The following is a 26,798-nucleotide window of genomic DNA, read 5'->3' on the forward strand; positions in this document are numbered from 1 at the left end:
GTGAAAGATGTTTGGGCAGTCATTGAGAATTTAAAAATCGTCATCAAAGTACCTGTGCCTGTCAGGTGTGGGAACAATGTAAATGATTGAAATGTCTTTTCAGCAAAAAATGCAACAACGGTTCATGTCATGCAATGAATATTTAACATTGGGTAACATCTTCGGTTTCCCGACTAAGACCGCCATTGCCTCTTGCAGACACTAAATGAATGCCAATGCTTGTAAAGAACCAGGTGAAATACACTCATAGCTCTTTGTTCTATAAATGTTGTGGCAGAAGACATAGATAGGCAGGTCAAATTCCATCATGGGGAGAGTCTGTAGGCTACCATTCATTCCACAGTTTGCAGATGACATACATTTAACAGTTGGGTTTCTTTTCTGTTCTTGTAAAAAAAAGCTTTCTAAGAAAAACTCGGCATTATTGTACTACTACATGTGTGTTACTACGAATCAATCATTAGTCACATTCCTAAAACTATATCCGTATTCGAAGCAAAATATGTCCATATTATCTTGAAACTTCATAACATTTTGATAAATATATACAATGTTCATGGTTCAGTTGAAAGCTTCAACTGATTAAAAGATGCTTCACCCTACACAAATTCTTATTTCAATAACTGCAAACAAATTGCATTTTTTCTTGGAAGAATAGTGTGTTTCTGGATGAGGAGGCTGGCATTTCCTTGTGTTTTCAATGGGCCTGATTCAGAAAGTGTTTTTAATGGGATTTTGCCATTTGTGAAAACGGCCCAGTGCCTTTTAATTCATATCCTACTTTTCCCCTATGCCACATGCCCTGAATTAGGTTCTTAGAGTTTCTGTTGATTGGGTCTTAATATGGGGTTGTAAAACAAGTATATTAAATATTGAATCCGAAGTGCACGGACAAGAGAGCTAGAGTTCTTACATTCGAGAGGATGTGGGGAAACAGAGTGTATGGACTTCTTATCTGGTATTGAACACAGTATCATGTGTTATTAACTGACTAGACTGGCATTTTGGGGCAGCCAGTCTATCCCTTTCTTACAGTGGCATGACGATTTTTTTACCGGGCATCTATGATAAACCAAGCATGAAATGATTCTTAATTGAATATACTGATATTTTGGTGCAGACAGTCTAGCCCTTTCTACACAGTATTTTATTCTGGGCATCCATGATCAAGCATGTTAAGTGTTATTCTTTGGCTAGACTGGCATTTTGGGGCAGCCATTGAGGCAGTCATTGTAGCCATTTTTGAACAGTGGAATGGCCTCTTTTTTTACTGGACATTAAGGCTAAACCAAACATGATGAGTGTTATTATGTGTCTAGATTGGCTACATTGAGCAGCCATTTTAGTGATGTTTTCTTATTGTAGCATGGCATTTTTAAAGGTAAAACCAACAGTATGTCTTTATATGGGGATACGGCCATTTATTGCCAGCACATAATGTCATAAATTCGCACTAGTGGCAGCATGTGCAAAGCAAACATGAGCATGTTCTTATCAAGAATTCTGGCATATATTGCTGCTGCTAGCATGGACATGTTTGTGAACAGACAATGAGAAATAGTTTTTATACTGGAATATATTGTGGGCAAAGGAATCATGAAAATACGTTTGGAAATGTTGGTGACTTGCATCTATTACATTTTTGGATTGGAGTTATCCTACAAAGCCAATTGAAAACTGTTTCGCTTTTCACCCAGAAAGTGTTCTGTTTAATGCACCATTTTAACCCAATATCAATTCTCACTGAAAATATGCCCCAAGCCGCCCTTGTTTGGTTTGAGCACCCTCGCTACATTCTGTTGGTCTGGTATATTTATTAGAAATATTTCCACACCTCCAATAAAAAAAAAATCACCAGCCGCCATTGGTAATGATACAGTTACATTATGCGATGCAATGCAATGCTAATGTTCACATAAACAATACTAATATGCTGCTTCTCTTTTTAGGCAGTCAAGGGCAGTTTCCAATCACACAGAATGTTACAGTGGTGAAAGGAGGCACAGCAAATCTAACATGCAGGGTTGATCAAAATGATAACACTTCACTCCAGTGGGCGAACCCAGCTCAACAGACGTTATACTTTGATGACAAGAAAGGTAAATACGTTTATCTGTACATATGTTTATTTTATGCATGTTATGATATGATAAATCATTTATAATTCCCCATTCAGGGAACCTGGACCCGGACCCGGTTTTGGTGGCAGCCATGCCCTTATTAAGGGCATGGCTATCGCCAAAGTCGTAATGAGGCCCCATGTGTTCTAAGCTGAACTACCAAATGTCAACAACCACATCATATACAAACTACTTCCAATGATTCACATCCACCAATCATTGGATATTCACTCACACCCTGTCACATGGTCAGAAGCCTAGAGTCAGTGTGTACCAGATCAAATGATAAATAAGCAGATACCCCTAGATCTTTCTACTCCAATTCATCATTTCTCCAACGATCCAGAAGATGCACCTGTAGTAGTGAGAATAATCATTATCTAATGTCTCAAAAGTTCCAAACCTCTTCATGTTAGGCTTAATGAAAAGAACATTCAAAATGTTGACCAAAAAAACGGTCAAAAATGCTAACAATAAATAAATGTTAACAATAAAAAGGCTATATTGGAAGCAAAATCTTCAACTCTCAATTCAATTTGCTAGTTTAACGTTAAATGGATACTTTTACAAATCCCTGCATGCAGACAATGACTCAATGACTCTGGTGGTCACCAAAGGTTTTCTTACAAACCCATACTTTACTGCCCTAATTAGTAGGATCAGAATGGCATGTACATGGATTGACACCTCTGGTGCAGTACAGGGAGATACGCATTGTGATTGGGAATGACTGTAGAGGGCTACATCCCATAGAACAATTTGTTGTTAGCTAATCTGCAGTCTCAGTAGATGAATTCCCAAATTGGTGGTTATTTAGGACCTCTGGAGTATGCCAAGTAAGTCAGTACAAGCTGTGTTAGGCTATCTTCATTCTCAGTACAAGTTTTCTCACATTATTGGAATTTGACTTATGGTTGACCATTTTCTAGGAGGCATAATTGTCCTTTTAACAGATAGTCAGACATTCAAAGAGCCAGTAGGGATGGGCTGTACCACTCAATGTGAGAATATTCCGCATGGGTAAACACGGTTGTTTTCCGTTTTGGAAACATGCATAGGTAACTCATTACTAGCTATGACACCTTTCAAAACCAAGTTAGCTTGATGTTTCCTTCCACTGGGCAGTCACAATGCTGGTGATCTGTGACTGTTATAGTGATCTATCTTTCTGTATCATTGTTTAATGAATTCCATGAGCATGATGATACATAGTTTTGACAATGCTAGAAAAATATCTTGAAGAAAACAACTTATTTTGCATGCAACTAAAAAGGCATTTTGGAGAAGGTCCTGTACCTCTTGTCAAAGACAAATAACTTCACACACTCGACTCTTTCCTGACCTCATTTGCACAATTATGTGAATCCATCTCTAACGAATCTCTCAGACATTTGCTTTATTTAAAGGCTATTGCAAATATATATAGACCTGAATTTGATAGATAGCATTCCATCAACTGCTTTTGCAGACTCGCTTATTACTGTAATTCTGGGGGAGGACATTGAACATGCAGGTGTGGCAATCTTCAGTGCACCCATAGGGGATATAAGACCCTTTGCTTGTTATATAGTACTTATTGCCTTTGGCTCCATTGAAACACTTAGGGACACCAGACCTTGTTTTAACAGAGTGCTGCGCAGAGCATGCACTGATTCGCGGGAAGGCTGTCCTATTGAATTGTCCAACTCAGACATTGATCCAGAAGCTAGACCACAGAAAAAAAGATTAAAGGAAAAAACTATTGGTGTGGCAGTTAAAAATAACTAGGGTAGCATCCAAGCTAAGAAATAATGATCTTCAAATGCTACAGATACCAATCAATCTAGTCTTATAACACTAGTTGAAAATAAATGACATGTTTGAAATAGTGTAAATGTGCAAAAATTTAGTTTCTTATGCCACTGTCCCCTGTGCCCCCCCCCCGAGGAAGACCCTCAAAGATGGCAACTTGTTCCACATTGCCACTCTCAAGACTCGCTTTGCCATCAAACACTCGTCAGACATCTGCAACCTCCTCAAACTCATGGATCTTCATGTGATTGCCGTCACAGAGACTTGGTACAAGGGTAGCTCAGTCATGAGCTTTGACACACTCCTCCCTGAAGGCTCCAAATCCTCTCTGTTCCTAGGCCTAAGAAGACACGTGGGCAAGTGGCACTTATCTTCCCAAAATGGATACCTGTGGCCATCATCCCAACTCAGGCCTACTCCAAGTGCCTTGTCTGCAGAATCTCACTCTCCCCTAAATCTTCTCTCATTGTGGCCACCTTCTATCGGACCCCAGGCCAGCCCACTCTCTTTCTCTCAGAATGAGTTGACCTGGCCTCCTCCCTGCTCTCATGCTCCTCTCAACTCCTCCTGATGGGTAATCTGAACATCCATCTGGACTTGCTGGACTCCTCAGGTCCTTTCTGCAACCTCTCCAACTCTCTCTCCTTCTCTATCCTACCCGCTGGCTCCACACACACCATAGGCCACTCCTCGGATGCTCTCATCTCTACTGACATCCTTCTCTCTATCCCTGTCAATACCTCCCGTCCATGGACTGACCACTCTCTTCTCTCAACACACCTAAAGCTCTCCTTCCCTCTTGCAGCAACACACCCGGCAAAGCCACTCAGCTTTGAAGACACCATACCCATGAAAAAGTGACAGTGGCTGCCTTTGCCTCCACCTATTCTCCTCCACACATTCCTTTGGTTGACTCCCACCCTGACACTGCCCTCGCTAACCTCAGGCTCTCTATCTCCAACACTCTTGACACTCTCGCCCCTGTCATGAGGGTCTGACTGAAGCCTTCCAAAAAGTGCAACTGTTGGTACGACTCAGACCTGGCTGCCCTTAAACGCAAGTGTAGGGCAGCTGAGTGGAAATGGAACGCATCGGGAGAACCATCTGACAAACAGGCCTGCCTACTCCTCCAAAGACAATATCGTCTCTGCATCTGCTCCAAGAAAAAAGTCTTTATTCAAGCCTGAATCTCTGTGGCATCAAACAACACAGCCAAAAATGTCAAAGTCTGCAAGGAACTAGCCAATCCTGCAGCTGCCACTCCTTCTGTCACACAACCCCACTCCCCTGCCCTCCCCACGAACTTTGCTCAGCCCTGGCTGCACACTACACCACAAAAGCCCAGGCCATCATCCCCACCCTATCTTCCTCACCACAGCATACACCAACACAGGAGCCTCCATTGGCCCCCTCCTCTTATCTTCTCTTCCCTCGCACCTATCACAACTGATGAGGTCACCTCACAATTCTGATTTGTGAATACTTCATCCAAACAAGTGGACCCTTGCCCCACAAGAACCATTAAAGACAATATCGACTCCCTCACTCCAGCCTTGGCCGATCTCTGCAATTTTGACTTTTCCACTGGAGTTTTCCCTATTGCCCTTAAGCACTCCCTTGTGCATCCTCTGCTCAAACAAACCCTCTGCTGAGCCTTCCATTCCGGCAAATTACTGCCCTATCCCCATTACTCCCTTCCTGGGCAAACTCCTGGAGAAGTTGGCTATCTCTCAGCTGACCCTCCACATTGAATCCATTGGTTGCTTCCACAACCATCAATCTGGCTTTAGAGCATCCAGATGCACGGAAACCGCTCTTCTGAACACCTGTGAAGACCTGCTCTCAACTCTTGACACTAACTCTCTATGTCCTCATTCTCCTTGACCTATCCTCTGTCTTTGACATGGATAATCACAACATCCTGATCGCATGTCTCTGTGAGATCCTGGGAATCACAGGTCGGGCTCTGACGTGGTTAAACCCTTTCTCTCTGACCACCCATCCCAGGTGGAACTCAGAACCTTTCTCTCGACTTTAGCTCTCTCTACCTGTGGCGTTCCCCATGGATCTAACCTGTCCCCCAGGTTCTTCAATGTCTATATGGCTGCCCTGGCATGTGCAATTTCCACTTACACCTCTAACTTCCAGTGTTACGCAGATGGGACGCAAATTTCTTTCAGGCTACCCTCTGCCGCCTCCTCCTCCGAAATCATATTTGAAAGTCTGTCCACTATTAAGTCAGGGTGTGCTGCACACAACCTCTGCCTCAATGCCACTAAGACTGAGATCGTTTGCATTGGGTCCCCTAATCCCGCTTTCCCATTCTCACTCTGGCCAGCCTCCCTTGGCCCTGCACCCACACCCACCTGCAAGGCAAGATACCTCAGGATCATTTTCAACTCCACTCTCTCCTTATCCTCTCATATTTCGGACATCTCGAAAAAATCTAACTATCAGCTGCACCTCCTCAGAGGTACTCTACCTTTTCTCACTTTCCTCCAGTCACTCACTGTGTCCAGAGCCCCTTTTCTCTCTAGGTTGGACTACTGCAACAGCCGATTACTCAACCTGCCTTCTTCTGCCTTGTGCCCTCTGCAACTCACCCAGACTAGAACCACAAGACTTATCCTTGGACTCAAGCCCAGGGACCGCATGTCTCTGGGGCAGAAATCCCTTCACCGGCTCCCCCTGGCTGCAGGGATCAAGTTCAAGACCCTCTGCATTGTTCACAGGGTTTTCTACCTACCTACTTGCAATGCTGCATACCTAAATACTGTCCCTCATGAGCCCTCCGCTCATCTACCTCCAACCTTCCATGAGTGAGCTGGTTCTCTAAGCAGAGATTTGGAGGGAGATCCTTACCCTCATTAGGTGCCTCCCTCTGGAATAGCCTCCCTGCCACCCTTTGTCTTGAGCCTGATCTTGTTAAGTTCCGGAAACTTCTCAAGACCTTCCTCTTCTCCTCTTCCTTCTCCTCCCTCTACCCTGCTAACCTAGTTTCTGCTCTTTCCCTCTCTTCCTCCTCTTCCTTACAGTTTGGTGACTGGCCCCCTGGTGTACCTCAGAGTCTCACAGGCCCCTGGCACCCCTACCAGTCCTACATTGCACTTGCCTCAGGGCCCCACACCCTACCCACACTCTCCGCACTTGAGAAATAACCTCAAGGACTGCCTCTCTCTGTACTTACCACAGTCTCCACTAACTGGGTCCTCCCCCTCCCTGTAATCATCTGTGCACTTGCACAATCCGTACGCACCGTGAATGAAGATGTTCTGTCTGTCCTCCTATCCCCCGAATTTCACAAGTTAAAAACTGCAGAATTGCTGTAAGGCCTATTTGCTGTATCTCAAACTGTTAAGTGCATTTTACACACTTACTCTGCCTGTGCAGACTTTTATCGTCTCTGAAATTCAAGGGCTCGGAGTGACTGTTGTTTGTTCCCATGTTCCCAGCCTCCTTGAGCGCTTTGATACACTTGCCTGTGTATAGGTGGTTTATAAAATAAACAATAACATACCATACCATGTCACGAGTATAATCGCTTGCAGGAATGCACTGGCAAGGTTTGTAACATCGGAAAGAAAAACCTGATGACAGCCAAGGCAAACTCTGCCTATTTGACTGAACATATACGTACCAGCTTACCTATTGTTGGAAACAACTAGCTAGATTTGACCAATAATCCCATTGACAATATTAATTGCTCCCGCACACTTTCCAATGAAAACTATCATGCAGCAGCATACTCTCCCATATATAAGGGATTGGGTGAGTTTGATACCATTGCTGGAAACAACAAGGTTGCCAAGATTGGCTCTCAGTCTATGTCAATATCAGATAGAATAAATGATGTGTAGTAACAAACTAGTAGAGATAAACATCCCTTGAAACCTGATGACAAAGCCATTGGAAACTATACCGAGAGAAAGCCCTGTTACTCCGAACATCTCATCATAAATAGCCATGACATCATGCATTTACAGCATGCTGTCAGATTGCTAACCAGTGAAGACATATTAATTGTGGACACATGTGAACATACAAATATAAACACGTTATACACAATTTACATCTGAGGTTTTACATTCATAGGCAAAACATTTATGTCGTAATGATTCACTGACTACCCTAGGTCGTGATTGCTTCTTGGTTAGGCCTGAATGGGGACATGACCGTGCAGCTCCATTATGTGAGTTGATTAAATCTCACATCTCATTGGGGGACAAAGTGTCAAAACTCATTTGCACTAAAACGGGCAGTCGTCAGGCAATCTTAGATCTCCCTTACGCCCCTCTCCTCTATATGCTGATCCCTTGCCCAACCAGAGTTGGTATTGGCACCCATGCAAACTGATGAGGACATCAAATATACATTCCTAACAACTTCAACCAATTAACCGTGAACTCTTGTAATAACCGTGGGCACACTCACTTTTTAGAAGGGGGCATTCTTATGAGTACCTAATGAACATGTATATTTTGGCACTGCAGTAGACTTGATTAACCTCATCACTTATATGTGATGGATGAAACACCATCTGCAACCCTGCAATACAAGGACACATAGGAAGACCTAAGGTTGGCCTTCTAATAATCGCCATGAATACAATTGCATTGGAACAAATTAAAGTAGCTACATTCAAGCTGGGATCATTGGCGGGTTTCATTTTCTTGATGGGAAAAATACACTTTTACTAATCCATGTAAATGACCCACCTGGTCCCCAATATAAAGATGCTAATTGGGAAGCAATCAATCAAGTGTTGATACCAAAGAAATGTGATCCAGGCAGCTTGCTGCTATCGAGAATGAGCGATTTCAATGCAAAATGTCTCACTTCAATCGAATTGTGCAGGCTTATGCACCACCCTTAGCTCTAATTGGGAAAGGATCCAACTGCTTTGGAAAGATGGTTTTTTGCAATGTATGTATGTCTAACAGTTGGTGCTTTGCCAGCGTACCTGGTCATTTTTCCAGCGTCACTAATAATTCTGCAAGCACTATTGATTATGTTTTTATATTATCTAATAACTATTATGATGTCTATTGTTTTAACATCATTCCTACGGAACCAAGTGCCCATAATGTGCTCCTGAGTAGAAGGTACATCAGTCCTGGAGGCCTAAGGCCACCTTAGACCATATTGCCATATTGCTAATCTATCTTTCAATGGCACCAGCAACAGCATCAAGTGGACCACAAGTAAGCTTGAGGTAGACACTAAATTACCCATGATCATGAAATTTCAGCAATTCGGTATTATTGGCAGCATATGGCAAACTGCCAATCTTATTCCAAATATGAATCTGCACTTGAATCCATTGCCTTATTAGGAGAACCCCCATCATCATAACATAAAACGGCCATAGGTATGACACAGAAATCCATGATGCCAAGACAGCTTTAAGGAAAGTGTTGAAATAAATCTTGAGATGTGGAGATGATGCCGCTAATCTACTGTTGCTCTTTAGCGATATGAAAAAACAATATTGCACATGGTTGAAAATGTATAAGCATAGGATAATAAAAAAACAGGCGGAGGAAATTGAAATAATCATCTTATCCGTGATTTCAGAGGATTCCGTAAAAAAATCTGCCCCACTGACACTGCTAGAAAGCTCATCATGCCTGCAACTAAAAGAGCATTGTGTGCTTACAATCAGAACGAGCTTAGCAATAACACACTGGTGGAACATATAGAAGTTGGTACTTCAAATGCACCCTGGATATTCAAAAATCCTGCATTACATATGCAATATTATTTAATCGTCAAAGACCTCACAGGCTCCTGGCCCCAATGCAATATATAATGCTTTACTGAAATACTCCCCCACTAAATGAGCCATTATTGTGCATGCTTTTTTTTTTACTGCAGAGAGACTGAATTCCCATCGAATGGTCCAGGAGCATCCTATTCATAAACGTTGCTCTCTCACAAAATGTATTGTTAAGTTGCAATGTTTAATACCCCTTCCAAAATATTTGCCATGGTGTTACTGGATGAAGCCATGGAATGGGCCACTCAGAACTGAGCTATTCCACGCAACCAAATCAGATCTAGAAAGGGGTTTTCAATGTCCACCTTTTTGCTAGCTCTGATAGCCATGAGTAAGCAAGCCAAGAGTACATGCAATATAACTGTGTACACAACATTTGTAGATTATTCAGCAGCTTTTGACACCGTGAATTGTGGTTGACTATGGGACAAATTAAGCAACTGGTGAATCTCCGGTGGTCCCTTGAATATGCAAGTTGCTTTTTACCAAATTACAACTGTGAGTGTTCAACTAGACTAAGCATTTGTATTAAAACCTATGTTGTACAGGGAATGTATTCTGGCTCCCTTGCTATTTAACTTACACCTAGCTGACTTAACTAAAGTGCTAGCACACATTCACACCCGAATTAGGACCACAAAATTCTGCAATGGCTAGGATACGCTGATGATTTAGTGATACTGGACTCAACAACCTCTGGACTCCAGGCAGATTGAGAATAATTATTAATGTATCCAAACGAAAATTGTTTAAAAATGAAGTCTTTAATGGTGCCCAAAGCTCGCTGGGACATTGATAATGGCAAAATTGATCCGGTGACTCATTACACTTATTGTGGTGTTATTATAGACATGTTATTATAGACTCGAAACAGAGCTGGAATACACATATTACTGACCTAATTATAACATACAAGCAGCTTATCTTTGTATTAAGATGTTATGTGTGGCAATATGGAGGACACATTATCAACAATTATATATGGTAGCACAACTGTCCCCCTAGAGATTTGAATACCTTCACCAAGGTGGAAAGCAATTGCTTAAAAAATAATTAGAGTTTCCCAAATGAACAACAGTAGAACCCTTATGAGCAGAGCTTGGCTTAACTTCACTGGGCACAAAGGTGACATAGAGGATGCCCACCACTCATTATAGCCTTCTACTGGTAACTATCCTTCTATATTAAAGAAGTAATAACTAGTCAAGCTTCACTGAACAGTAACACCAACTTGACAAATATTCTGAAAATGTGTATCTATGTAGTTACATTATTTGAAGTCAGTCTTAATGTATGTTCTAAGAAATAAATTAAAATCAAGATTGACTCCAGGATTAGAGTATTACACTACACATGTACCAACACACACTCAGGGGGATATACATTCTAAACCATGACATTTAATGTTTTAGCAAAATACATCACTCAGTTTCCAAGCTCATTTGTGAGACGTGAGTATTTCCGTCTTAATTTCAACTCGCTACCTGAACTGGAATTGTTAGAAGCTAGGGTTGGAATACCTAATCAGAATAGGATTTGTAGGATTTGCACAATTGTAGATAGAGCTGAAATGGTGAAGCATTTATTTCTAGAATGCTCTGGCCTAGATGATTTCAAAGTGTGATATTTGAGCTCGACTCAACATCAAACCACTGACTTGATTGATCATAAATGGTGTGGAATATTATCAGGAAATGATGTGTCTGTAATTATGGCATCTGTTCAAATGTGATTAGTTGTGTCTAGAATGCTTATGGATTTGTGATGGTGGACTGTCTTGATTGTTCTTGTTTGTTTATATCTTAATATTGATTTTGATATACTACAGTGTAATGCATAATGTACAAAATAATCTTAAATATTGACGGTACATTTAGAAAAAGAAAATGCATTTGACCTTTAGATTGTAAAGTCCTAATGAATTCATAAATGTTGAATATGTTTTTTTTTCTAAAGCACAATAAACTGTGACACTGATTTCAGATGTGTTCCAAGACAGCCTATTAAGGTATAGCATAGATTATTACGACATGAGAGGTCTAGGTCTATTTTCTACGAAGGGCACAGAAGTGTATGAGTTGCACTTGTTCCTGCTGATGTCTTGGTGTTCACGGGAATTACCATGTCCACAAGCTCAGCAGCTACTGTCCATCAATCGAGAAGGACGTCGATGGATAGACGTGTAGGGTACTGAAGAAATGATTCTAGGTAGCCGCAAAAATATACATCCTGCACCTCAATTGCAGGGACTTTAGCAAGGGGCCTCCTTTTTCAATTGCTTGTAAAATGTTCTCATACAAAAGCTCTCTTTAGGCCAATTCCACTCAAGGTGTAAGATTGCAGGGGCTGTCATCCTTTTAAGAAAATTGTTTCCAGCGGCTTTTAACTTGGCACATTTCAAAGAACAAGTTAACTTATATTTTACTGATCACAAAATGCAGTTAAGGCCTCACATCCGTCGACTAAATTCAGAACTTGTGTGCGTTTGTGCTCCTTACGCTGTTTCCATCGAGCCATGGTTCTCGTGCTAAAGTGTATTAGCAATTGCGCTCACTAGCTGTAAAAGGGAACAAGTTACCAGTGTCACATAACATGCCAATGCAACAGAAGTTGTCACACAATTTTAAAACGCTGCTCTTTTGATTGATTACAATCAGTCAGTCAATAACTTTATTCGGCTGTAGGGCCATGAAAGAACATCCTAACACAGACAAAAAAAGAAAATAGTTGCAAAAACAATACATCATTCATAATACAGCACAACATTAGCTAAAGCCCCAGAGACACACTTGTGGCCATTGCACCCCGTACACAATTACATAAATGGTCAAATCCATTAGGGGGCCACTGGTTCTGATTGCTCAGCAATCTTTCCTCAATGGAATTCTGTTAGCTTTGGATAGCACTGGGTTGTAGGGACTGGTCTTGAGTGGATGAGCAGCGTTATTGTAGTTATAGGGGCTGATTACAATCATGCTCTTTGGTATTGGGCTACATTTTATGTTCACCCCCAAGGTGGACTTAGCTACTATCTGGTCCCTATTTTATGCACTTTCAGACTGGTAGTGCAGTCTTGCACAATTAAGAATGGCCTCCCTGTTTACAAATAAACAGCCATGTACAGTACGAAGCCAGTGCACGAATTCGTTTATAAGAGCTTCCCTGCGTTCTAGTTGGTTAGGATTCAAAATGGGGACTGTATGCAAACATACGGTGCCCCTTGTTGGTACCCTAAGTGGCATGTTGTTAGTCATACTCTCCCCATGACACAATCTACATGACCTGAAGCAGGCATGCTTGGGGGCATGACTGTGGTTGGCAGCCCTGCCAGCAAATTTATCAGACATTAAGTTAGTAGTTACTGGTAGGTTGACTTGTGTGGGTAGGGGCGGCTGGGGCATCTGATCAACCTGATTCCTTGGTCTCACATGGGGATCATATTGAGTTAAAGCCTAGGGCACCTTATTAGCCATTGTGCTATTGGAACTGGAGTTTTCACCGTTTTCACGGACCCTCTGCTGCTAATGATCGTTATAGATTTGGTTTGGGGACAACACTGCTATACTTGACAAGCTCCTCAGGTTGTCGGAACCCCAACACATTTTCTTGGTCAATGGGTAGCGCCCCCCTCCCCCCGGGCCTCTGTAAAAACCAAGAGCAGCCTCTTAATGTCTACAAGCTCAGACAGGACAAGATCGCATTTACATTCGCACCCACAGTCCATGATGCCCCCCTTGGTAGCTGGGTCAGCAATGTGTGATGAGCATACACCTGATAAAGTGGAGACTATTGAAGTGCTGGAGCCTGGTGGGGGGCAGCTACCCAGGTGCGTTTAAGCTCAATCTTGTCCAAAGTAATGCCAAAGAAGGAGAGCCTGTTATCAAAAAAGGCATCAGCTACTGTGCTCCGTTTAACCTCTGTACCCAAAATTTCCATTCCTTCCATGGGCACTACAGAACTGTTCTGGCCTAGTGACAGTGCCGGCATCTTGGGCACTGTGACAGGACCACATGATATATAGCTTTCAATGTCCTTGTAGTTAGATGTTGGCCTTTTCCTGGTTATCTCCCCCCCGTAACCAATTTGAAGGCTGGCTGTAAATGGGGGTTTGTCCCATGCTCCCCAGTACTGACACAGGTCCCAATGCAGGTCCAAGTCTGTTCATGTCAGATTTAATTAAGGCAGTATCAGTTGCAACGGCATTGATAACAGCAGGGCTTGTAGCTGGGGACTTATTAATGATTATAGCCTTAGGGGTCAGAATGGGTGAGGCGTCACGATTTCCACCCATAGGGCCCCATTATTACTGCAACCATCAGTGTGGGGGTCTTTACAACCTGGGTGGTAAGGGATACCGGACACCGGTAAGGAAGGTATTCCCTTACCGCCCTATTCCAAGGTCCCTTGGCAGGGACCGTAAGGAACGTGTGGTCTGACCACATGTCCCTTACGGGTCCCGCTAAGGGACCAGGTCACTAATAACGGGCTTGCAAGTCACAAGCCCATTATTAGCGCCCTCCCCATTGAGCCCTATGGGGCTCAAATGGGAATAGGGATTTACCGGTCCCACCAGGGTCGGATTACACCAGTAAATCCCCATTGAACGAGACTGGACATGGACACAGTATGGGAGGCCGCCATGGAGCTAATAGCTCCATGGCTACCACCCATCTAGTAATGAGGCCCTGTAGCTTGGCATGTCCTTGTGCTTAAGTAGGTCGACTAGAGGTGCCTTGATAGCAATTTCTACTGTGTTTACCATGGCTTGCTGGTCGAGACTACAGGTACTTCCATTAGTGCTGTTTTATATGGGGTTTATCCATGGTCCGATTGGGTACATCCCCCAAACATCCTGGTTAGTGCCAGGGAACTGGTGGATTTCCTTGATCAGGAAGTATGCCTCTCCCGTGAGCTTTGTAGGGCTGTTGGTGTTTCCCTCAACAACGGGTCCCGCATTGTCGGCACCTCATGGGGGTGTCCCAGGCCATTTTCTATGTAACAGTCAGTATCTTACGTCTCACTATTGTGCTGTGTTGAGTGATGGAGAGGAGGTTAAATATGCTGTGCACAGAAGAAGTGGCTTGGCTTAACATAACTTGGAGTAGCTTGGTGAGCACACAGTCACAGGCTCCAGGACCCCCTGCTGCCCCACAACCTTATAATTGTTGGCTTCTCACTTCAATCAGGCTTCCACAGCATTTAGAGCAATCTAGTGACACCCCTACCTCAGGTGATCAGGAGGCCCACGGCATATGTTGTCCGCTTGTCCTCTTTACCAGCTGGTAAAGTTATTCCAATGCGCAATGCCATGAAGCCCCCAAGAGCTGATGAAGAAAGCACCCACACCCTTAACCCACCGTGGTATTTATAGAATACAATGTGTTTTACGGTGACACAGGTCATTTCTATGTACAGCAACAGTCTAGACAGATATGCTAGGTTACTCTTCTCAGAATGTTTGAGTTGGACATTTGATTAACATTGGTGATGTTTGCACGAACAATGATTGCACTTTGGAGCATATTTCTGAATTAAGCAATGCAGTTTATTTTTCTGCAGACAGCTCTAAGTTTTCAGTAATCAAACATTTGACTGCTGTCCCTATATCTTGTTCACTATGGAAAAGTGTCAGCACATAAGAGAAATATTCAACAATTTTGGTATTGTCAGGACATTCTGCTAGTTCTCTAATGATTGTGATGGTGACCAGGGCAGTCAAAATAACTATATACCAGCTAATAAGAAGACATTGTTATTGGGTGCAGATATAGGCAGACGGTTCTGCCATTCAGTTGAGTGACTTAATTAAACTCACAGAGGTATAACCCAGCAAGTACACCCTGCTCATTATGTCATACGGTGGTTAATTCCAAGTACATGGTTGCCCGAATTGGATATGTTCCCTCAAGAATCCTTGGATCAAGGAATTACATATGAATTTTGAATCCGAATTTGAATTTGAAATGGATAAAAGCGCAAACTGGGCTGACCAACGTAAAGAGGACCATATTGAAAAAAAATACTACATCTAACAATGCAGACAGGATTTCAGGTCTTTACAATGTGTTGTAGAAGGCTAAAGGGGGATCATCCAATGGTCATCGTCCTAACACTGAGAATCTACGGCTGTGCCTATGTTTAAATCGTGTTCTCAGGACCTCCAGATGGAAGAGCCGTTCAGACCAGAGGGACTTGGCAGGCTTGTAATGGATCATCATTTTTTCCCAGGTACTTAGGAGGTAAGCCATAAAGGCACAACCTTGAAAGAAATGCTGGCCATACTGGGAGCCAGTGTAACGACCATCTGAAATGAGTGATGGGGTCAAATTGTATAAGCCTAAAGATTAACCAAATTGTAATTTTCTAATGGCCTTGTAGTTGATCCATCAGATATTCTGGCAGACCAGACAAATAAGGTGGATGCTAGTAGCATGGGAAGGCAGTCCAAGGAAGAGTTCATTTAACTTTATTTTTCCATGTACGTTGTTGGTATTATGACAGTATGGTTGATGACAGAGTGGAGGTGGCAGATAAGAGAGTGGAATTATTTTTGGGTTTAAATCTTTGAGGGAGCGAGAGGAGGAGCATGTCTGGAGGAGTGGGGAAGTTATTTGGCACATCCATCTGCTTTCTTGGAAGGCATGCAATTATCAGTAGATTTGGTTTGCATTTTGAGCATTCTGATTTTCGGCACCATGTCAGCCATGTCCTATTGTGCCTTCCTTTAAGATAAATGCTTTCTTCATCAGCTCAGTAAGCATCTATAGAGTTTAGCCCTCAGCCACCTGACTTCGTTGTTGAGAGAAATTAGATTAACAAACATTCTGACATCTTACATTAGTAATGACCTCATTTATTAGACATTGATCTAAATATTATTCTCTGTATTACTGTGAATATGCTCTTCAAACGTGTTCCAAATCTATGAGAAACTGTACAAAGATGTAGCAATATATGCCTCTATGTATATGGCCTGATGGCTGACTGAAATTGGAATGAGTAGTGGACTCGATTTGTCAGTGTTTTTATGCAATAGTAATTGCACATTTCCCTTTATGATACCCAACACGTGTCATTGTGTGGATGATACCCAACACGTGTCATTGTGTGGTGAAATTCATTTTAGCAGAGAATGCTGGCAAGGGAGAGCATAGAACAGTTTTGTTCCATTTGTTTGAAAGGCGGGATGGCAGTATTCTGCACGCAGCTGTTCAAAGAATACCTTGGACAAAAAGGATGAAGGCTTGAAAGAGGCAAAGAATTGGTCTATTGATATGAGCCATGTGGAGGTCCTGCAAGATTTAGACTGACATTGGTTCATTCCTTAATCAACTCTGAGAAAGTTGAACTCGGTGTGTGTCTCTTTATCCAAAAGAAAATTTGATGAACCAAGTCCAAACTTTACATGTAATGCCTCTTCTGATATGGTAGGCCGATCATACTTGACCCCTGCTGGAATTCTGGCCTCGTGCACTATGCCATTCAACTAGAAGAGATCGGCTTCTCAAAAGATCTGTTCCAGTGACATAGATGATTTAAAAGCATACAAAGTCGCATCGCCCCAAAAGAGAGCCTTGCACCATTCTTTATTGCAAGCAATGTTCCCTGTAAGCTGTGCGCATGTGCGCTTCCAGCTTCCTTCTGGGTGCCGCTCAGAAGATTTTTAGCAGCGCACACAGACGATTCTAACCTATTCAAAGAGATTTAATAAGGCACTTATCTGAAATGTTCTTTCTCTTAAAATAAGCACCTAATCTTGATATTCTGCTAATTTGCATTACACTACTATGTACCTAAAATCTCTAAGAGCAAAATACAACAAAAGAGTTAAAAAACTACTATGAAAAACTGGCTCCATGAAAAGAAGAATATAACCAATCTAACCAGTCTGCCTGCACACATTAACCAAAGGTTTTCCATCCCCACCAAGGACTCCTAAAGCTGACTCTAGCCACTTTTACTTTCTGCCCCAGAGTAAATTAAGATACTACCGGACCACATTGACTCTTCCTCTCGGCTTTGCAAAAGGTTAGTAGACTTGTGTCTACATCCACTTGTTTTGTTTGTTGTAAAATGAATAACGTTCACGCGCCAGAATTTCGGTTACTCATTGTGCATTACCAAAAGCGTTACCCACACTATATAATCGAACTACCAGCTCCAAAATCGGATACTGACTGTAAGTAGGCAGGCTACTTGGATGTGTAACCAAATCCCATGCTACTTTTCTTTGGACATATGTCACAGAAGTGCTTTGAAGCGCCCCCTTGTAAGTTAACACATTATAAAACTCAAATATGAATTTGCTCTCTAAAGATTTGAAAGACAAATGTGATGCTCAGTGTCTCCTACTTTAGCATTACTAAGATTACCCTATAAGTAAAGAGCAACATTACAATATAATTTACTTAGCCTACAAGGGATAATGGGTATGGACTATGCCTGGGATTACTCATCCATAGCATCAGGGCAATGCTTTTCACACAATCTGCATTGTTTCCAAGTGTTCAGAGTTCCTTTGGGCATAGACATTCACACATTATATGGTAACTCGCTTCTATTCAAACATGGTTTCACTGAGCACTTGTGTAATCCTACACAATGAAATAAGGGTGGGGTGTGTTGCAAATAATCTTATATGCACTGCAAAAGAATTGTGTACATGCAGAGTCATAACATTCTTAAAATGCACATCATATGTTGAGGCATGTAAATATGCCTTGCTTGCAAAGTATTGTGGGTCTGCAAATATCCAAGTGAGTGTTTACTGCTACAATCCCTCACCTTTTACAGTGCTCTATCAACTACTATTGGAGGCAAGCCCAGGGGCAGGGAAAGGGTATGGGTGGAAGCATCACTCCTTGCAGATTGAAGGTGATGAACAAAGTAACACATTTCAAAGACCAAGTCAGACATTTTGGCAGTACACTGAAGGAAATGTGTTGCATTTTTGCCAAAGGATAGGAAATTCTAGTACCAATCTAGACAACAGCACCTTCTTTTTCTATCTATGCTCAACTGCCAAAGGGCTTTTCAATGTAACCATGTGTTCTGTGTGTGCAGTCTCTAGCATCTCCCTGCATCTTATTTAACTGATCACAAAGAATTACAGAAGAGGTGCATATGTGTACGAGAAGGCAGTAAATCAGCTGTATCTCTGATGATTTGATGCAATTAATTTAAAAGGCATATATGTGTGATTTTCTTCAACAGGGCTCCATAATAAACCTCAGTAAGTCTCTAGTTTAATTTTATCTAGGCTATGGTGTGGAAGGGTGGGCAAAACTGCACACTTTATTATGGGCCCCGTCATTTCACTCCAGGGGCACAAGCAGGGCTCTAATCAGATGTTGCTCCCTAGTTGGAGTCTAATGATTTTTCAGGGAGTAAAAAAGTCATTACTTTGCCAACGGCTATTTTCTGCATACTAAAAGATGTTCTTTCCCCATACAATTTCTTTTGAGATCGAGCATTAATATTATTAGTGTTCCTTCCTTCCTATGCTACAGTTCTATTGGTCATTTATTCGAAAAAATATCAGTGGAGCTCTGTTAGTTGAAGCAATATGTTAATTGTTTCTCGTTTTTGTTAGGCACATGTTCCTATTTAGGGATTAAAAATACATGGTGCATAGGAATTTTGGATCATCATATTCTAAGGTGCAGTTATTCTGATGCAACTATCATACTTGCACAGATTATTAGAAGCATGTTCTCTTGGCCCTTGAATTAATTCATTAAAGTGGCACTTTAACTCCTTTCGGCATGTTTTTGACATATTGCTTTTAATTACCATAAATCCATTGGCAAATGTATTATGTCTGAGTTTCAGCCACATCAGTTATGACAAGAGATATTTGAGGGCCACAAATGCCAGGGATGTCATTTGCAGCAGTAATGGGCTGACAAGCCAGCCTATTCAAGGAGTGGAGCCCACCTAACCCAACCCACCACCAACAGCCAAGCTACCTAACGGTCAAGAAGCAATAACACGCCAGCCTTGATAAAGACCCTTTGGGTCGAAACATGTGACGGCTGACCACTTGTGATTACTGCATCAAGAATAAACTTCCCTTCAGAATACAAAGAGAAATGTCTTTAAGAATAAATATTGTTTGTGCAAGATATATGGGAACACAACTAAGAGATATTTGTGTTTTGTAATACAAATGAATGATTTTCCAGTGGCATAAAACATGCAGGGCCTCATTACGACTTGGGGCAGTATCCCGGCGTAAATCTGCCACAATACCGCCCAAACAAATTACTGTTACTTCCACTTTGTCTGGAGGAATTTCCGCCATATTACAACTGGTGGTGGCGGTGTAATTCCCCATTCATATTGAGTCCATTGGACTCAATGTGGCTTTTTGGCAGAATTACTGCAGCAGAAATTACAACGATTTAGTCATTGAGCTGGAGGATTTACCTCCAGGACTTTCCTGGAGGTAAATCTTCAACTCCAGGCCAGAAATCGTAATTTGGAGTAGTAGTAAAGTTGGCAGTAATGGAGTTACGGCCAACTTTACCACTTTCTGGCAAACTCGTAATGAGGCTGACATTTACGCTTGCAAGGTACTGTGACAGATAGTGAAGTTTTGGACTGCTTGAGTTTTCTTTATAATCACATATGACATTTTATTTTAGTTTATGTGTTTGGAAAAAGTGGTGTACGATTTTTAAAGAATTGCAGTGGCTGGGAAGAGGACATTCCTTTACAAACTCTCTTCTGCGGCGGTAGCTCACAAAATGGCTAACCTCAGTCAGTTGCGCACATGGAAAATAATGTGCGTACAACAGCCAACCGGTTCCGCACATAGAGAAAAATAATTAGAGGGAACATTGATTGCAAGCAGCAACAGACACAAACTACTTCAGACAATCTCTGAAGGGTCCTTTTCAATTTACTGCCTAACAAGCTCCCTACTGTGGAACTCTTTCAGATACATTGCTTTACAACTGGTGAAGAAATGCCCGCACCAACTTTACACATAGGAGTAACACTACACATGGTTCCATAACCAAGTGTTAGTGTTCATAATTAGCAGCACACATGCTGTGATGAATAAGTAAATACAAAAAACACCAATTAAACATATGCAAACGTCTGTGCAAAAAACAACCAGTCATTTCACAAATCAGCATGAAAAACACAATATAGCATTAATAATATTTGTCTTCAAGGGAGGGTTCGCCCATTAACAGGCCTGCCAGCAAGTGCCATCGTATACCTAAGCAGGTTGGGAGCACCTGCAAGGGCTGAGGGCCTTGCACAGGTATGTCCTGGTATTTTGAGCATTAGCAACCCCAGGCATCAATCGGCTGGGCTGCCTGTACATATATATTGTTTGTATGATGTAATGCAGGTTTTGTGCTTCACACTATCATCTGCTTCCCATGGATAAAGCATAAGTAGGTTATGGGAGGCGGAGGCTGTGGGTCTGCAGAGGGGTGCAAAGGTCAGGGAGACACTTACTTGTGGGTGAGCCAGCTGAGAGAGGAGGCAACATGGCAAGGAGCACATGCACCCTAGCGTGAATCATTGAAGCTAGGGGAGAGGTTCACAAGCCTGGCATGGAATGTAGGTACTTATACAACACTGGAGGGACTATAAGTCTCAAGGAGGGGGGAGTGAACCAGATATTGGAATATCTATCACAAGAAAAACAAACTCTCTGCCTCTTGTGGTCAGATAGAGTATAGTAGAGCAGATTACTAGCCTTATAGGGGATGGGTCACGTGTCTACACTCTTAACATCAGGTATTTGTGTGTATGGAGAATTCAACCATGTCACACTATCATTAATCATAAACTATAGCAAATTTAATAAACATTCATAAAAAACAGTTATAATAAAACATCATAAGAAACATTAAAAATCTTATGAAGTGACAATGTGCAAGTGCAACCTTATATTGGTAGAAAGCCTCCAAGGGGTCTACCTGTAATGTGTAATGTGCAAGTAATGTACAGTGCAAAAATACACAAGACCATACCTATTTAACAACACACTCAAGGTACAAAATACTTGGATACAGCAATGTTGTCAATTTAAAACTATGGTCTAATAACCATAATCAAAAAACACAATTCAAGCAAACAAACGGAAACCCAAAATGTAGAGTACTAAACAATTCTGGTTACTCTATGGTTGGTACTTATGTCTTGTACTAATCTAATAAGCAACCTATGAGAGTATTAATCTCGTTCACAACATTTGGTATTAATGTTGACAAAAACCCTACATGTTTCGTTCCTCTGAAAGATAATTTTGTTATGGGAACTTCTTCAGGGGTAAAGTGTTTCCAAAACGTCTAAACCCAAAAAGGGTTGTTACTCAGTATGTTGTTCCAAGGCAGTTCAGTAGCAAAAAACCTCAGGGTCATCTTCGACTCCACACTCTCCTTCTCTCCTCATATATCTGACGTCTCTAAGAAGTCACACTACCAGCTGCACCTCCTCAGAGGTATTCTTCCCTTCCTCTCCTTCCCCCAGAAGCACACTGTCTCCCGAGCCCTGGTTCTCTCGAAGCCGGACTACTGTAACAGCCTCTGGCCCACATTACCCTTAACGCCTGATTCACATTTTAACGCCGGCTTTTTGCAGGCATTAAAGTCCAAGGCGCTAAGCAACCTTGGTGCTAATTACGGCACCGTAATTTACGGTGCCGTAATTAGCACCTTCCCCATCCCCATTATGCCCTATGGGACAAAAATGAGAATGGGGAAGGGCAAATAGTGAATGGGGAATTACCGCCCCACTCACCTTGGAATGGGGCGGTAATTCCACCATCCACCATGGCGGAATCCGGCATGGACCATGGTGCTAATAGCACCATGGTCCAGCACCGGACTTGTAATGAGGGCCTCTATCTTAATCTGCCTGCCTCCACTCTCCGCCCTCTGCAACTCATCCAGAACAGAACTGCGAGACTTGTCCTTGGCCTCAAGCCCAGGGACCGTATCTCTCCAGGACTGAAATCTCTACACTGGCTCCCAGTGGCTGTGAGGATTAAGTTCAAAACCCTCTGCATAGTCCACAAGGCCTTCTGGGGGCTGGGGCCTAAATACCTTCAACTCTTTCTTCCTAAATATCTTCCTTCCCGAGACCTTCGCTCATCCGTCTCCAACTCCCTCAGGGTCAGCCGCTTCTCGAAGCAACGAGCTGGGGGTAGATCTCTCTCCGCGGCAGGGGCCTCCCTCTGGAACAGCCTTCCTGCCTCCCTGAAACTTGAGGAGAACCATCTCCGGTTCCGGAAGCACCTCAAAACCTTCCTCTTTGCTTCTGCTTTCTCTCTCCCTCTCCCCTGCTAAATTCTTCACTGAAACTGCACTGAATCTGCAACTGGGCCACTCTCAGCGACCTCGGTCCTGGGCCAGCCACTCTCCCCTTGCACTGCCTCCCTGGCAACCCCTGCACTGCGGGACTGTCTCTGTATCCCTACAGCCCCCCCTTCCCAGCACTTGTCTGCACTTACCTTGTACTTGCCACCAGCTGGCCCTATTTATTTATTTTTATTCTACTTACTTTGTACTGCACTTCTCCCCTCCCCTTCCCCTTGCATTTCTTCCCTTCCCCCTACCCCTGCACTTGCGCGATCTGAATGACACCTGGCCTAGTAGGATCGTTGTCTGTCTTCCCCTTGTTCCCCCCTCCTTGCCTCGTCGCACCTTGAAACACTTGTGTATAGGCGCGTTACAAATGCCATATCATATCATATCAATAACTGAATGTCAGATGTTCAAAGGGCGGGTAGACAAGGAAGGTATATTTCCCCAGTAAAACAATTGTAGAATAATTTTGTTCACAATTCACTTCTCTGTTTAGTAGAGTAAGGACGTCTAGACCAGACCTGTACAAAAAAACACAAGAAAGGGACCTAATTAATAAGAGTCATCTATCTAGTTTACCACAGTAAAAATAGGTTGTGGTATAGTGTGGGCGCTTACCTGCTACAAGGCAGTCACCATAAACCCTGTGGATATAGAAACGGGGGCATATTGATAGTCTGTCATCTATAGATGCGGAAAGTTGGCAGGCGGTAAGCATGCCTATCAAACAGATGGTCTGGCACAACCACTCAATGTAGATAGATCAATGTAACTCACTGTGTAGCTGTACAACGTTGTCTGTACATGCAACTTAATGCAGAGTGTTGATGTTGGAAACACCCATAGGAGGTAGAGGTATATATATATATATATATATATATATATATATATATATATATATATATATATATATATATATATATATATATATGTATAAGAATAAATATAAACAAATAGAACAAGGGGCAGAACATGTGGGTGAGTAAAGAAGAGAGAACACCTCACTGTGTCCCGAAGTGCTGCTTGATCAATGTTAGGAGCGTCTTGGTGATGTAAAATAGCTAGCGTGAGTGGTAAAGCGCCACGAGTGACTGTATCATGCAATAAAAGATAGAGGGTAGATACAGTATCAGTGACTAATGTCACAGTCTAACATAGGTAAGTGCAGTAGAGCTAGCTCCTGGTCGGAGTTAGCAGGACGTAAGTACAGACAAGGTAAAATGGCGCTGACAGTGGCCAAAACGCACTGTGTTTAGTTAAGGTGGTGTGGAGGCAAGTGACACGACAAGGAAATACGTGTGTCTATAAACAATCACTAACACAGCAACACAGCAGCGTCATATCGGATTGCATACTCAGTAGGCGTTGGTAAGAAAGTCACCGCAGATGAGATTGCAGAATCACTAGGGTAGCGGAGGTAAGGTATAAAAATAAATACCGAATCTACATGCTCTGGAAAGACGCGGCGAGTACTGGAGAATCATGCAGGACCGCTCGCAATGATCTGTTCGGCACTTGAGGGAGGAGCGCCATAAATGGAACAAGAGGGTCACTGTACGTCTGTGTGAGCGCACCGTCAGCTGTCACGTGTCAGATGTCATGTGTGTAAATGTATACTAAAGGAGTAATGCGTCTTCAGTGGAAGTGCGTCTACCATGATGGAACGGTGTGGGAACTGCCGTTAGAGGTGAGAAGGCATGAAACCTGAGAGCAGCGGGAAGGTGACGATCAGTTTAATCAACATGAAGTACATATTAATATAGATATTACAAATAGGGACCATATGAGTAAGTTCGTATATAGGTAAAAGATCACAAATATACTAGTTCCAATCTTAAAAGTAATATTGGATATAGATGTAACGGATGACTATAGTGCTTGCAATGGGTCGGTAAGGTAAATAGAAAACAACCAAATGCCAGAGTACAACACGTTGTGTTCTATATAATACATGAGGGGCCTAAGGACTAGAGTAGAGTAATATTACTCATGAATGGGTCAAGAACACACTCCAATCAATATTTTCCTTTAGACCCGACACATGACTTTTCGTGAGGAAAATCATTTTTTGTTCTTGTACACTGAGTTCATGCTTACAGTTGTTTACATTGTCTGAGTCTCCAATTCTCATTATGACATTCCATCTCAAATTTTCTGGTTGTGGCCAGCACTATTAAAGTGGCCTACTAGGGGCGCATTTAGTGTGTTGGTTCTAATACAGCTTTTATGTTCGCCGATTCTAACCTTTATTTTTCTTTCCGTTTTGCCGATATACAATCTGTCGCAGGGGCACCAAATTGCATATACAACCATACTGGTATTACAGTTGCTAAAGGATCTCTGTTCCCACAATTTAGGTAAGCCTAAATCTATCATTTTGGTCCTTTTAGTTTGTGCACAGCAACTGCATGGAATGTAGGTATTCACTGCTGGACTACAGCTACGTTCTGCTCCTCATGCCTGTTGATAAGCCACCTGCTAAAATGCAGGTCAAGCAGTCTTTATTCATCGTTGTCTAACTTTACACACCCAGAATCCTTACCTAAGGAATGAAAACTCTAAGCCCATACAAGTCAAAATATATGTAGCCTTATTTTAATCCATGGTTATTAATTTGTAAACTACTAACATAGCCAGGAGGCAGGGTGGGAAAGGCCGAAGGAAGGGAAAGGAATCCACTGTAAAGAGCCAGTTGTTCCTCTGACGGAGCCCAATACACATAGGCTAAGCTGAAAGGCGGAGTCTTCGGAAAATAAGTCGATCCAGATCAGAGGCGTTGCTTGGGGGTGTCTGAGAGGGCTATAGCCCCTGGCCTTTTGGTCTTAGCCCGGGATAGAAGCTTAGGGGCTTCAGCCAAAAGGCTAGCTAGCCCTGAGGCCCGACAGTCCTGACATTAGCTTAGCCCCAGATCTTTTACAGACCTAGCAACACCCCTGATCTAGATCAAGGTGAGGGTGGAGTGGGAGCTTGAAAGTGATAAACCGTCGAAGGCGGAAGGATCTACTGAATATGATCTTTTGTTGCAAATGTTTTATAATTGTGAGTTGTTCAATGTAGGGCCTTATTCATGGAATGTTTAGAACGGTGCAAAGTGACTTTGCACTGGTTCAAAGTGACACTTCAAAATATACGCTGCACCACTCTGTGAATCAGTGTGTTTGTTGGAAGTGCAAAGTCACTTTGCACTGCACTAAAAATCCATGAATAGGGTTCCACTTGTGCAGGCAGGTCTGGATGGTACTACGGCAAAGAGAGCCTCGGTAGTCAGGTGTATTGTTTACAGAGTAATGTGTTCCTTTATATTCGTCATTACAGAGAGGGTGAGACTGAAGGACAGAGTCGGAGGGAGAAATACACCCATTCTATATAAGTAAAAAAGGTGCAGGTTCCAGAATGTATTCCCACACCTGCCTTTCAATTTCTTTAACATGAAGAGATGTTTTTCGGCTACATATAATCAGTGCTTAATTTGTAAATAAATAAGTGCCAGTGCCCAAAAAATCTTGGCCCCTTAAAGCCGGCCCCAGGGGCCGGCGGGCGCCGCCCGCAGGCCGGGCGGTCAATGCCAGTTCACTGCTAGACCTAGATTGGCCCACCACCAGCCCATCACACTGCTGCTGCTCCATGTCACATGTTTGACGCCCACTTTCCTTGAGTCAGCAAAACAATGACACCCTGACTTATGCTTGGCAACATACCCCTTACCTTGTTTTCAGGGACGAGGACGCGTACCACACAGCAGCAGCAGCCTGAGACTCTCAGACTCTGACTGCCACCACG

General features: G+C 42.6%; 1 protein-coding gene across 2 annotated transcripts in view; it reads left to right on the forward strand.

The window, feature by feature from the left end:
- CADM2 (cell adhesion molecule 2) overlaps positions 1-26,798 on the forward strand; it is a 2,048,893-nt gene that overhangs the window by 1,308,181 nt on the left and 713,914 nt on the right. For both annotated transcript variants that reach the window (XM_069636448.1, XM_069636450.1), the window contains exon 3: positions 1,950-2,099. In XM_069636448.1, coding sequence (XP_069492549.1) covers positions 1,950-2,099 — 150 coding nt within the window. The remainder of the gene's footprint in view (positions 1-1,949; positions 2,100-26,798) is intronic.

This window comes from Ambystoma mexicanum, chromosome 7p (genome assembly GCF_040938575.1).
Source record: "Ambystoma mexicanum isolate Mex_15411 chromosome 7p, UKY_AmexF1_1, whole genome shotgun sequence".
NCBI classification, from domain to species: domain Eukaryota; kingdom Metazoa; phylum Chordata; class Amphibia; order Caudata; family Ambystomatidae; genus Ambystoma; species Ambystoma mexicanum.